This window comes from Hyperoodon ampullatus, assembly GCF_949752795.1.
Source record: "Hyperoodon ampullatus genome assembly, chromosome: 20".
NCBI classification, from domain to species: Eukaryota; Metazoa; Chordata; class Mammalia; order Artiodactyla; family Ziphiidae; genus Hyperoodon; species Hyperoodon ampullatus.
Window position 1 is genome coordinate 7,284,209 of NC_136933.1, and position 13,961 is coordinate 7,298,169.

At 37.6% G+C, this 13,961-nt stretch overlaps 1 protein-coding gene across 3 annotated transcripts in view; it reads left to right on the plus strand.

The window, feature by feature from the left end:
• NSD3 (nuclear receptor binding SET domain protein 3) overlaps nt 1-13,961 on the plus strand; it is a gene marked incomplete at its 5' end in the record, with an annotated part of 69,905 nt that overhangs the window by 43,684 nt on the left and 12,260 nt on the right. For 2 of the 3 annotated variants that reach the window (XM_079726600.1, XM_079726601.1), the window contains 4 exons: nt 4,442-4,588; nt 7,837-8,020; nt 12,642-12,844; nt 13,562-13,674. In XM_079726600.1, coding sequence (XP_079582726.1) covers nt 4,442-4,588; nt 7,837-8,020; nt 12,642-12,844; nt 13,562-13,674 — 647 coding nt within the window. The remainder of the gene's footprint in view (nt 1-4,441; nt 4,589-7,836; nt 8,021-12,641; nt 12,845-13,561; nt 13,675-13,961) is intronic. The other variant, XM_079726602.1, reaches the window with a different exon arrangement.

Here is a 13,961-nt window from a genome sequence, read left to right on the forward strand (position 1 = left end):
TATTTCCCCCATTAAAATCGAGTTTCAGTAACATCCCTGAGAGAGATGAACACTTCTAGTAACTCGTCCCTTTTATAACATTAAACACTCAAACTGTTAGAATATTAATTCTTCCATAAATTAAGCTAAAATCTACATCTGTTTAGTAACTTAGAGTTATAGATGATTCCTTAGTGTTCCTATTTGGAACATCAAAAGATTAATCTACAGTTGACCCTTGAACCACATGGGTTTGAACTGCGCAGATCCACTCTGTGCGCATTTTTCTCAGTGGCGTACTCTAGTACTACATGATCAAAGGTTGGTGGAATCCACAGGTGGGTCGGGGGGCGACTTAAAGTTACAGGGGATTCTAACTGCGTGGCGGTCCGCACCCCTGACTGCGGCATTGTTCAAGGGTCAGCTCTCTTCCCTTGTGCAAACAGTTCTTCTACTCAAAGTAGACTCTTCCCATGTCATATTCTTTAATCCAGAGTTTTCAACTAATTGAGATTTCACTTGGAAGGCAAGAAGAGCACATTTATTTTTTAATTGTTTATGTTGTATTTTATCATGTTTTGGTCTGGCATTGAGGAAGACCTGGTGGAATACCACCAAGGCAACATATGTAGTATATTAGTTAAGAGCCTAGAGTACAGGCTTTCTTACTTGCCAGCTGTTGATATTTAAGTCTGCCACTTAAGATTGATCACTTCAAAATAATATTGCGTCCCTGAGGGCGTCAGTGAACTTGAGTTCATAATAAATATAAAGTAGAACTTCTTCAGTTGAATGTGATACAGAGTACCCAACTTTACAGAGCGTCTCAGCTGTATTATAATAAAAGAATTTTTAGTGTTTAGTAAGCATTTTAGAAACCAACTAATATCCCCAAGTGCAGTTTTTTTTGTTTGTTTGTTTTTTTGTTTAATCATAAGTGCTAAGTTTTCTAAACTTCCCTTAGTGTGAAATATTTGAAAGGACTGTGTGGCATATCAGGCCTGTTAGATTATATTTAACCCATACTGAAAATGAAGTTTTGAATCGTGTTTTGTTTTTTATTTGTTTTTGGTTTTTTTGTTTTGTTTTTTAATTAATTTATCTTTTTTTATTATTATTTTTGGCCACTTCGGGTCGTCTTTGCTGCACGCACGGGCCTTCTCTAGTTGCAGCGAGCGAGGGCTGCTGTCCATTGCAGTGCACGGGCTTCTCATCATGGTGGCTTCTCTTGTTGCGGAGCATGGGCTCCAGGCATGCGGGCTTCAGTAGTTGTGGCACAGGGGCTCAGTAGTTGTGGCTCCTGGGCTCTAGAGCGCAGGCTCAGTAGTTGTGGAGCATGGGCTGAGTTGCTCTGCGGCATGTGGAATCTTCTTGGACCAGGGCTCGAACCCGTGTCCCCTGCACTGACAGGCGGATTCTTAACCACTGCGCCACCAGGGAAGTCCCTGTTTTTGTTTTTTTTGCTTTAGGAGACAGTTCTTTTAATTTGGTGAAAGTACTATAGAGTATTTTTAATAGAATTTAGCTAGTATGATAGATCTTGAGTTGTTTTGCTTTTGAAACTCTCATTAAAAAAAAGAAAAACAACCAGAGGAGGTGGACGGTACAAGATTAAGTAAGTGGTAGTCCTTTCCATAGCAGCCTCCTGGGTCCACTGTACACACTGCTTTGAGTTTTTCAGTTTGGAAGTGCGCGGGGCGGTCTGCAGGTAGAAGGAAGTGTTGTGTAGAGTAGTGACGACAGCTGCGTCCTGCTCTGAAATGTGGATGGCACAGGGGAAGAAGGTCTGAAGTGTTTCATGCCACACTGTATTAGCCAAAGAAATAAAAAGTCACGTGCCTTTTCCATCTCCCCACTCCTAAGAAAGTAATGCTAGGATGAAAATACTGAATTATCAACTGAATGGCTAGCTTTAGAGACTTTCAAATAGGTGAGTGTCAGTGATAACATAAAGTCTATCACTTTTGTAAATATTTCATTCTACCCTTCTAGGCACTCACTTTTACTAGGAGTGGTGGAGGGGTGTGGGTGTGTGGGTGTGTTGGTGTGTGTGGGTGTGTGTGTAAGTAACTGAGCCAACATTTTAAATACCAAGTTTAAAACTATCATGTTGGCTTACTTTGGAGTATATTCGAATCAAGTACCATCAGTTAAGTATATCGACCAATATTTTCTTTTGCTCTGTGTCGCTCTGCTTTAACACTTTAAAGCAGGTGTTTTGCTTTAAGATAGATAGAAAATGACCCATTGTCAAGGAACCTAGTTTTAGAGAAACTTCTAACCATTTTGTTAAGTTTAAGTTATACGCCTTGATTAAAAGCTTGAGATAATGGAAATGAGGGGAAAACTCATGTTTTAACAACAGGATGCTGTTTGCATCTAACCAATTTGGCAATTATTCTGAAAGATGTACTGTATTTAAATGCCTCTTTAAAGAGCAAGATTATTTAATCCCCAAATATTTTAACTGCAACTTTGCACAGTAAACAGAAACTTTCATTTTCCTTTCCAGCATTTTACAGAAACTTATTCTGAATAGATCAGATGTTGGGATTTGAGAAGAGCTTAAAAGTTCTCCAGAAGTAAATGATATGTGTTCTTTTACCAGAATTTGTAGAGGTCTTCTTTTTTAAGGAGATCTAATTGTAATAAATCCACACATGAAAAGGGATACTTTAATTGTTTATGTTTTGGTGTTAGTAAACTCAGCTTGTTTTGCCTTTGTTTCTTGCCGCGTACAGTTTCTTCCTCCGCACAGAGGATTTTTGTCTTAGTTCTTGGTTATTGGTTGTTTAGAATCATTAAGCTAATTGTTTTGTTTTGTTTTGTTTTTAAATAAGTTTATTTATTTATTTTTGGCTGCGTTGGGTCTTCGTTGCTGCACGCAGGCTCTTTCTAGTTGTGGCGAGCGGGGGCTTCTCATTGCAGTGGCTTCTCTCGCTGCGGAGCATGGGCTCTAGGCGCGCAGGCTTCAGTAGTTGTGGCGCACGGGCTCAGTTGCTCCACAGCACGTGGGATCCCCTCGGACCAGGGCATGAACCCGCATCCCCTGCATTGGCAGACGGATTCCCAACCACTGCGCCACCAGGGAAGCCCTAAGCTAATCTTTAGGACTGAAATATCTGGAAGTATTTTTAGAAATACTTCAGCATTTAGAGAAACATTCCTCCTCCCCTGCCCCCCATGGTGCCGTAGGGTGTGTTCAGTTATATTTCAGTGTAGTATAGATTCTTCAGCATTTCCTTTAATCTGGAGGGTGATGTAAAATAAAAGTTACTTAATATTCTAAGTTGTTCTGTCTTATTTAAAAGCCATTGCACCACTTTTCTCTGTTAAACGTATGAAATGTTCATTCAACATTATATAACTTTTATTCGAAAATTCTTATGTATTTCCGATTAGCAATTTCAGGTTCCATTCACATGAGAAATATCAGTATTTCTTGAATCTGCCTCAGTGTAGGATAAAATCAAATGAAGATAAAATCCACAGAAAATAGTAAATGGTCACCCCTTTAAAAACAAAACTCTTCCCTCTTCTCAAAATGATCTCTGTGAACCTGCGGTCATGATTTGACCAGTAACCAAATAGAGAAAGTTTCCCTGGTCTCAGAGGTCCTGGGTTTAGGAGTGGCCCGTAGCTACAGGATGGTCTTAACTCAGGGCAGGAGGAGGAGAGAGGGAGGGGAAAGGTGGGTGTCACGGGCAGTTTAGAGCAGATGCTGTTTTCCTCCAACAGGACAGCTGTATTGGTAGATTGAAAGGACTGTTTTTATAAACCCTTAAGTTGGTAAGCGTTTAAGTTAGTTATTATCATGGCAGGACCAAACTTTAAATGTGTGCATTACCTCAGTGAACTTCAACGACTTATATCTTCTTTAAAGTCATGTATCATACTGATAGAGAAAAGCTTCATTATCTGGCTGAGAAAGCTGGAATTTGAGAGTATCTAAAGATCTGAGCAGAGAGGAGAAGAAGTCCAGTTCTGCCTTTCAGCGCTGCTTGATGTATTGAAGGTGACCAGGGTCTCTAGTGTGTCATGTAGACAGTTCTTATTTTCAGCCGGTCTCTACTGTGTCATGTAGACAGTTCTTATTTCCAGCAATTAAGTGATACATCATTTTGTTCTTTGGGTTGTCGTCATAGTACTTCTAAACCTTAAGGAACGTAGCTTTGTTTTCCAGAGGGGGTTTTCAGAATGACGTCAAAGCAGTTTACAGCCTCAAATTAATTTGGAGTTTCCTTCTGGGTGTATAGGTTTCTATATAGGGATAAGGCATTGAGTAGCTTAAACTCCTTTTAATAACGATGGAAAGCCTTGTCTGTCAGATCTTTCTTTTCCTTCATATTCTTTTCCCCCCCAGCTTTAAGCACAGCTACATAGTAGGTGTTGGTTTATTTTTTCCTCATGGAATCATGGGTAGTTTCATTGCAGCTCACATCTTTCTGTTTGTCTCGTATAGGGCTGATAGTGCAGGACCATTCAGACCCCATGTTCAGTTCCTATGCCTATAAGTCCCACTACCTACTGAACGAATCAAATCGTGCAGAGTTGATGAAATTACCTATGATTCCTTCTTCGTCAGCTTCCAAAAAGAAATGTGAGAAAGGTAATAATCAAAATAGTTTATCTCTTACTTTTATTTTTGCATTTCCTATTTTTTCTCTTTAAATGAAGGGGGGAAATGTATGCCTGTCAAGCACCATCTGTTGCTTTTGGTAAATTCTACCTTGGTGGCTGTGGCTGTCTTCATATGGCTGCAAAATTATTAAAAAGGGCTTAAAATAATTCCATTATTACAAATTTTTACCTACTCTTCTCCTTGAATAAATTTTCACACCTTCCATATATCTATAGATCATTAAAATTGAAAGACTAGGATTCTGCTTAATATAGAAGCATGCTCTGAGGGCTCTTTCTCTTTTGCCTGATGTAGAACCGTATCATTCATGTTAGAATAGAGTAGACATGATATAATTTGTTACTAACTTTCAACTAAATAACAAGACAGGTTATAGAGGGAAACAAAGATACTGACACTTAAAATTTTGATTCTGAAATACATTCTATCGTTTTGTTTCTTAAATGTTTTTGTTATGGTGCTATGAAAACTAGTTGCCCTCCTCTTAGGAGACATTGGTGGGCAGCTGGGAAAATGCTGCAAATACTGGATATTGAAAGGCAGCCCAGCTGAATTGAAGAATTGCTAATAGATAATTTATCCACTGAGAACCAAGAGCTAAATGTATATTTATATTCTCCAAGTTAATTTAATCTATGGAAGAAAAATCTTGTGTTTCGCTTTATATAGCCTACATGTAATAAAGGGGAAAAAAGTGGTTTAACAATAATGTATTATTTAGGGAGTTATTATCCCAGAGGGTAAAATAAATAACTTGGAAGGTGAAAGCCTTTTCCTGTATACATTGCCATTATGATCTGGGGCCAGGCTCAGAATATTTAAAGAAAATTTAATTCTTTTTTTTTTTCATGCTTTGTGTTGCCTGCTGATGATGTATGTTTGCTGTTTGTCAGACATCTGAAGTGGCAACCCATGACTAAAAGAAAGTATAACTAAGCAAGTTGATTAGAACCCATGAAGAGGGAGGTTGGAGAGGCTGTTGACTCTTTTGTCTGTTTTCCATTTAAGTCACAGTATGGCATCTTACTGGTGATACCAACTGTTTCCAAAACAAAGATGGACATGGGTCTGACTAATTCCATAGTGCAATAAAATTAGACTACCTGAGGCATTTTAGGAAATGCCTTATTTCCCTGCTGGCGCCTTTATAAAATTAGACTAATTCAATTGTCGCTTACTTTCTTTTCAGTACTCGGTATTGACCTTGACATGAATTGAAATTATTTTGAGCCCTCTGTTTGCTTAGCTTGAACCATATCTTTCTTCTCTCGCATCCTAAAGCAGTTTTCTTGCATAGCACCAAGGTGGATTGTTCATACTTTTATTTTTATATTTCCCTTGTGTATTTTTGTCAAAAAATCGTGATGATTTTCACTGATGATTCAGGGTCTGTATTTCCTCTGAAATAAGACTTAAAATTCAGGACTGTTCCATAATGTTAAAAAAAGGCCAGACTGACTTTTCCACACCAACCCTAATAATCACTTGTCCTCTAAAGGTATTTGCAAAGACCGCTCTCCCTATCGGTCATTTCTTTCTGATGGAAAAATGAATTATCTCATTTTACTTTAAACTTACAGAAGAATTCCCTACCTAGGCTAAGAGCACTCAGGCAGCTAATCTCTAGGTTGGAGAATTGGAACAATTAATCCATATTGAGATCTGCACACAAAGGGGAAAATCCCAATGATTGAAGTAAAAGCTTTTAAGCAGAGGAAATATAGTAATTTAATTCATCACTGATTGTATACGGATTTTCTTTTTGTTTTTATGTTAATCAGCTAGAAGTTTGAAAGTCTACAGGAAGATAAGATTTTCTGGAAAATTGATAGCAAACCCTCAAAAGGTTGGAGCATGTGATTTGATAAAGTTGTATAGAGGGCTCTTAACCTTTTGCTTATGAGACTTTAAATCTCAGTATACTCATGGGTTGTAGACTTGGTTTTCCAATAGAAAGATTTTTTTTTTTCAGTAAATGTCTTTATTGCATTTCATCTTCAGTGGTTAACATTCTTTTCTATCACTTGTTGAAATACAACAATAAAGAGAAAATACAACAATAAAGAGATTTCTCCCCGAAATCTCTTTAATTTTTTGGATTTAAAAATAATATTGTTTTGTTTGCCGCACCTGCTTTGGTCTTGATCCAGAGATCGTTTTGTGTATTTAAAAGGAGAGGATTTTGCTAGGGTACTTGGAGGCATCTCCTTGTGTGTGGTACTTGATTCTACACTGATACTTACTTATTTTATGCTATAAAGCAGTGGTTCTCAATATGACATCAGGAAATATTACAAACAAAATTCTGAACTCTATTTAACCGTTCAGAAAGTCTAATAGAATCAGACATTTGCGTAAAATACAGTGGCATGAGTTTCTTTATATTTGGCTATGCTTTTAGCAATTTAATGTGATAATACCAGTTTTGTTATTGGGATCAGAAGCTCTGATTGGCTGCTATATATTTCTTCGGTTAATTAAAACAGAAGAAAATAATTGTTCCTTTTAAAATGTTTCTTGGTTTTGGTGGGTTTTTTGTTTGGTAAAATATTTGAAAACATATGGATCCATGAGAAAGGGAAGGGGGATCCTTGGTGATGAAAAAGTTGCAAACCACTGCTATATAGCCTGTTTGACTTCATTTGTCTTCACTGAAAAGGTAATGATAATGTAATCACCAATTCAAGATTCTTTTCCTTTTTTGTATTCTTACATGGGAAGAAAAAAGTACTGGTCAACCTATTGGCTGTTTTCATTCTTGCTTATGTTGTTATAAAGGGATGTAGTTAACTGTGCCACTGGATTAAAATACAAAGATGACCATTGCTTGCTTTCTTAGCTCTCAAGGAGAAAAGAGAGTTGCTACATATTTCTCTGAAAATCTGTTCTCAAATCTACTCAGTCTAAAGATTTTATGCATCTATTTGTCATATGTTAATAGTCTTAGCTGCCTGCTAAACTGGTACTTCAGTAGCCCACATTTTAGAGGGATAAAGAGTAATGTTTTTCCTACTACTCAAAAGCTTTGAGTTTCTGGCCACTGAAGCCCTCCCTGGAAAGGGCTACTTCAGCTAAATCTGTTCATTGCTTTGTATTTTAATCCATCACTAAAATATAACTCAATCCCTTTGTTAATTTCCCTCAATCTGAATCAAATTTAATGCAGGTAAAAGATAACTTTCTCTCTTGTCTCTCTCTCTTTCCTCTTTTCTCAGTTATTAAGACTGTTTGTTTGTTTCAAGGTGGAAGATTGCTCTGCTGTGAGTCGTGCCCGGCTTCCTTCCACCCGGAGTGCCTGAGCATAGAGATGCCAGAAGGCTGCTGGAATTGCAATGACTGTAAAGCTGGCAAGAAACTACATTACAAGCAGATTGTTTGGGTCAAATTGGGAAATTACAGGCAAGTTTTTCCAAGGACAAAGAGGAAGTATTCAGTCACTGTTCAGTAGTTCATAGCCTGTACACAAAGTGGCTAGGAGATAGGTAGAAAAAGCAGCACAGTGCTGCAACTTCCTTAGAAAAAGAAAGAGAAGAAACATATTCTGAGTCTGGGTTTTTAGAAGACTGGGAAGGTTAGTGGTTGGTGGATATTTTTTATTAGTTGGTTGACTTTTGTTTTTAAGTTCTGAAAGTTATTTTTTCCTAATGAACTATGGTACTAATAGATTTTAGAATAAAAGTTTTCATGTGGAGAGTGGGGAAGATTTTTTTTTTGTACTCTAATTAGATTTATATTAATTTCTGATTTCTAATAAAGTTAAGAGTTTATATCCTGGCCAAAATAGCTCTTTTTACCCCTAAATCTAGTCCATTATAGTTCTAGCTAGAAGCTCTAAATTGTGTGCAAAGAGAGAGCTTTTTAGAATTTAAAGAGAGATTATTTCATTAGGAGCCTTTAGCTCTTAAGGGAATGAAGCAAGAAGTATGTGTGATTGCCATTATTTTAATAAATCTTCCTCCTCTTTAAGAAGCCTGTTTTTAACAGGGCTTTAAGTGAACAGGAATAACGATGTTTTTTTAAACTCTGCATTCTACATTTTGAGGCATATGTTTATAATTTTACTAAGAAAATAGATACTATTCAAGAGAACACACAGAGGACTTTGAAGGCAGTGAAAATGCTCTGTATAATATTATAATGATGAATAAATGCCACTCTGCATTTGTCTAAACCCATAAAATGTACAACACCAAGAGTGAATTCTAAGGTAAACTAGGTGATTATGATGTGTCAGTGTAAGTCCATCCTTGGTTTAAAAAAAAAAAAACAACAACACATACACACAGTAGAGTTCTGCTTTTCAATTAGAATCCTAAGTATAATATGTTTCTGTAGAATTTCAAACATACTGTAATTTTTTTTAACAAGGGCTATGTCATTTTCTCTGTTTTAAATACACTGCTTGCTTACCTATTTAACCTTAAAAACTTCATTTTTAGCTGAGATAAGGGGCATTGAGAAGCTCCCCCCCAACTATTTTTTTTAACATATGATGGGAAACCTCCAAGTTCTTTTTAAAAAATGGACAGTTTGAATACATAAATAATTTTATACTTTATGGCAAAAGATACAAAGTTTTAAAAGGCAAATAATACCTTCCCTAGAAAAAGGAGCAAAGAAGAGAAAGCCAGTTTGCAAAAGAATAGAAAATAGACGTAAAAAATGCTCAGCCTCACTAGAAATCAATGTACCTTAAAAAACAAAGAGTTTATTTTTCAGTTAACAGACTTGCAAAGGTTTAAGAGTAATAATTTTGCAGCTTGGGAGGGCATGGGGAGACAAGTGCTCCTGTACAAGTAAGGCATCACGTATCAGAGTTGTAACTGTGCATCCCTTTGACCCAGTAGTTCCCCTTCAGGGAATTTATCTAAGGAAAAGAATTGGATGAATGGGCAGAAATGTACTTATAAGGGTGTTCATTGCAGTATTATTTCTAATTGCAAAAATTTGAATAATCTAAATGTTCAGTCAGTAGGGTATTTGTCAAATAAATTGTAGTGTATCCATATTGTAGAATACCTGGAAGCCAAAAGAAGGATAATGCAGGTGCGTATAGTAACATGGGAGGGTATCCACAATATATAGTTAATTTTAGGAAGTATGTTAAACAGTATGTACATTATCTCTCCACGTGTTTATACAACTCTTAAAAACTGTAGATCTAGATATAATATGTTTTTATTATTACCTGGAAAAAAACATCTAGTGTTAATAGTCTGAGGCATGAGATTATAAGGGGGAGCCATTTTCAGTTTTTCTGTTATACATTTCTGCACTGTTTTAATTTTTAAAAGAAACACACATTGCTTTTTTTTCCATAAAGTTACATTTAATAATTTTAAAGGTATAGTCTTTTTTTTTATTGAAGTGTAGTTGATTTACAGTGTAGTGTTGTGCTAATTTCTGCTGTTACAGCAAACTGACTCAGTTATACACATATATACATTTGTTTTTTATATTCTTTTCCATTATGGTTTATCCCAGGAGGTTGGATATAGTCCCCTGTACTGTACAATAGGACCTTGTTGTTTATTCATCCTACGTATAATAGTTTGCATCTGCTAATCCCAAACTCCCAGTGCATCCCTCTCCCTCCCCTCCAGCCCCCTTGGCAACCACAAGTCTGTTCTCTATGTCTGTGAGTCTGGTTCTGTTTTGTAGATAGGTTCATTTGTGTCATATTTCAGATTCCACTATAAGTGATATCATATGGTATTTGTCTTTCTCTTTCTGACTTTCTTCACTTACTATGATAATTTCTAGATGCATCCATGTTGCTGCAAATGGCATTTTTCATTCTTTTTTATGGCTGAGTAGTATTCCATTGTATATATGTACCACGTCTTCTGTATTCATTCATCTGTCGATGGACATTTAGGTTGTTTCCATGTCTTGGCTATTGTGAATAGTGCTGCTGTGAACATAGGGGTGCATGTATCTTTTTGAATTATAGTTTTGTCCAGGTATATGCCCAGGAGTGGGATTGCTGGATCACATGGTAACTCTATTTTTAGTTTTCTGAGGAACCTCCATACTGTTTTCCATAGTGACTGCACCAACTTACATTCCCACCAACAGCGTAGGAGGGTGCCCTTTTCTCCATACCCTTTCCAGCATTTGTTATTTGTAGACTTTTTTAGTGATGGTGATTCTGACCAGCACACATTGCTTTTATAATTAAAAATATATATCTTTCCAGGAGGGGAGGGGTGCAGGTTTGACAAATAATAGATAAGACATTCCTGGACAAGAAATATCTAAAACAGTGTAAGGAGCCTTTAGATCTTCAAATACATTTCAGAATATTTCCTTTTTAAAAGTTTTTTTGCCTTTTTTTTTGAAATATAATTGACATTATATTAGTTTCAGGTATACAACACGATGACTCGACATTTGTCTATATTGCAAAACGGTCACAATAAGTCTAGTTAACATCCGTCACCATATATAGTTACAAATTTTTTTTTTCTTGTGATGCAAACTTTTTTTGTGTGTGGTGAAGGAAGGTGCAGTGTTTATGGCAGGGAGCCAAGCTAGGAGTTCAGGACAGCTAGTGCCGGAAAAGCCTGAACTCCAGTGAGAACTTTTAAAATTCGCTCTCTTAGCAGCTTTCAAATATAGTCTCTTAGCAGTGACTATAGTCGCTGTGCCGTACATTACGTATTTCCTTTTTTAAAAAACTTATGAATACGAAAATATATTTGACTTAATTTTAATACTTAAATTTTAATCACATTACATTTTTTAACATCTTTATTGGAGTATAATTGCTTTACAATAGTGTGTTAGTTTCTGCTTTATAACAAAGTGAATCAGCTATACGTATACTTATATCCCTTATCCCCTCCCTCTTGCATCTCCCTCCCAACCCTCCCTATCCCACCCCTCTAGGTGGACATAAAGCACTGAGCTGATCTCCCTGTGCTATCACATTACATTTTAAAGAAGCCCAAAGCAGTGCTCCCATTCACAATCCAGTGAGATTTTATATGCAGCTCATATTCTTCTTGTTCATTTTGCAAAGACTCACATCCATGAACTAATTCTTTTTTTTTTTTTTTTTTTTTGCGGTACGCGGGCCTCTTACCACTGTGGCCTCTCCCGTTGCGGAGCACAGGCTCCGGACGCGCAGGCTCAAGGGCCATGGCTCACGGGCCCAGCCGCTCCGCGGCACGCGGGATCTTCCCGGATCGGGGCACGAACCCGTATCCCCTGCATCGGCAGGCGGACTCTCAACCACTGCGCCACCAGGGAAGCCCCATGAACTAATTCTTAATGTATTTTTTCCAATCAGGCCTTTCTGGGCCCTATGAAACTGTTTCTTTTCAATAGCTAGTTATTCAGTGATTGCTATGGGCACAGTCATCGTCGCATGAAGCAGTTATGTTTTCAGTCCTGTCCCAAACCTCCCATTTACTATGATCTAAGATGAATTAGATTCTGAAATATACACTGATATAAACCTAGTACATTTGACCAAAAAGTATTTATCCTAGTTGATTAGAGAGTCAGAAAACACCAGTTTGAATGGGAGTGGGCATTCTTTACTGTAGCATCAGTTTATTCTCAAATGATGCCCTTGATTACTAGGAATAAAGACAAACTTGGTATTAAGAATGTCACATTTGGAGAAAAACATGAGTTTTCTAGGACTGAAATCTGGCTTGGAATATTATTGGTAAATTCTGATTCTTAAGTTGTATAGTGGGTTCATTGTTACTTTATTATTATGCTTTCTTTTCATGATATACATTCTTTTATAAATATCAAATATTAATTTTTTAAGGAAGAAACTAGATTGGGTGTTTAGAGCCTAGTTTGTTTAGTCTGTGTTCACTATTTCATTCATTAATTCGTTCAATGTGTTGTTAAATGACGTGTGGTTTGGGCAGGATTAAAGCTAAGCGAGGTATTTTGTGTCCTTAGATTCTAAATGAAAATTGCAAAGTACAAAACCTTTGTTTTTTGGCTCCCACCAGCCACGTAAAGCGTAGTGCAATTTTCATCCTCCTGCTTTCAGATGGTGGCCAGCGGAGATCTGCAACCCCCGGTCTGTGCCACTCAACATCCAGGGCCTCAAGCACGACCTGGGGGACTTCCCCGTGTTCTTCTTTGGTTCTCACGACTACTACTGGGTACACCAGGGCAGAGTGTTCCCTTACGTCGAAGGAGACAAAAGCTTTGCTGAGGGACAGACTAGTATTAACAAGACCTTCAAAAAAGGTACGTTGGACAATGTTCACAGTGGCTCAGAACTAACACACCTGTGTTGATCTCTCCACACCTCCTAACTTGCATAAGACGTGTTTCTGGTGTTAGAGAATTTTCACCAGGTGTTATGATCCGGCGTCCATAAGTTTCCAATCACATTAGAACCACGTCACAATCCAGTCAGCTGGAAAAATACATTCAGTGTAGTAGACTGTGCTGTGTACGTGAAAGGAGTTCCCTCAGTGATCTTACTACAAACATAGAGATTATCCTGGAAATACATAGTCTTCTTAATCAAGTGAAGCTCCTTTGCCACAGAAGAGTAAGTAAGATAGTAAGACTAAATGCTTCCCAAGAAGAGCCTTACAGCTGCTTTTGCAACAAGTTGCCAGGAAGTTTAGCTTTCTGGTAAGAGTAAAGTGAATTTAAATCTGGTACAAGGTAAAGAGCTGCTCTCTGGTTCACGTGGAAACCTCTGATCATTGAGGTGGGACCTCTCCTCCGAAGCAACAGCCTGCACAGGGCACAGTGTTCAGCCGTAAAGGAGTTATAGCTTATTTCAGTGTTACCCTATCCTGGTGGTAAATGGTTATTTCCAGAATATAATTGTAAAAAGAAACCCTCAGGCCAGATTCAGTGTGTTGGGAAGGCAGGGTAAAACTAATCTGTTAATGGTTTTTGTTTATTTGGTTTTTGGTATTTATATACTTTGTTTGGTCTTATTGGCAGCGTTGGAAGAAGCTGCAAAACGTTTCCAGGAATTGAAAGCGCAAAGAGAAAGTAAAGAAGCACTAGAGATTGAAAAAAACTCAAGAAAACCCCCTCCTTACAAACACATCAAAGTGAGTCTTTACCCGTGAAAACATTGCTCTTTGACAGACAGGATGAAATGCATTGCTCTCTTAGTAGTTAGAAGGCCCTTGTTGTCTTATAAGAACTTTTGCTAATTATCACCCAGTCTTCTGCAGAACAACCTGAGAGCTTCTGTTGGAGTATCAGCCAGGAGCCGAGGTTGCCGCCCTAGGATGATGGGGGCTCTGATGAGCCCCCCATACCCAGGAGCAGTATGTTTGATGGGAAGCCCTGTTCTTGCTCCATCAGCTTGTCGTGTAACCAAATAAAAATATGG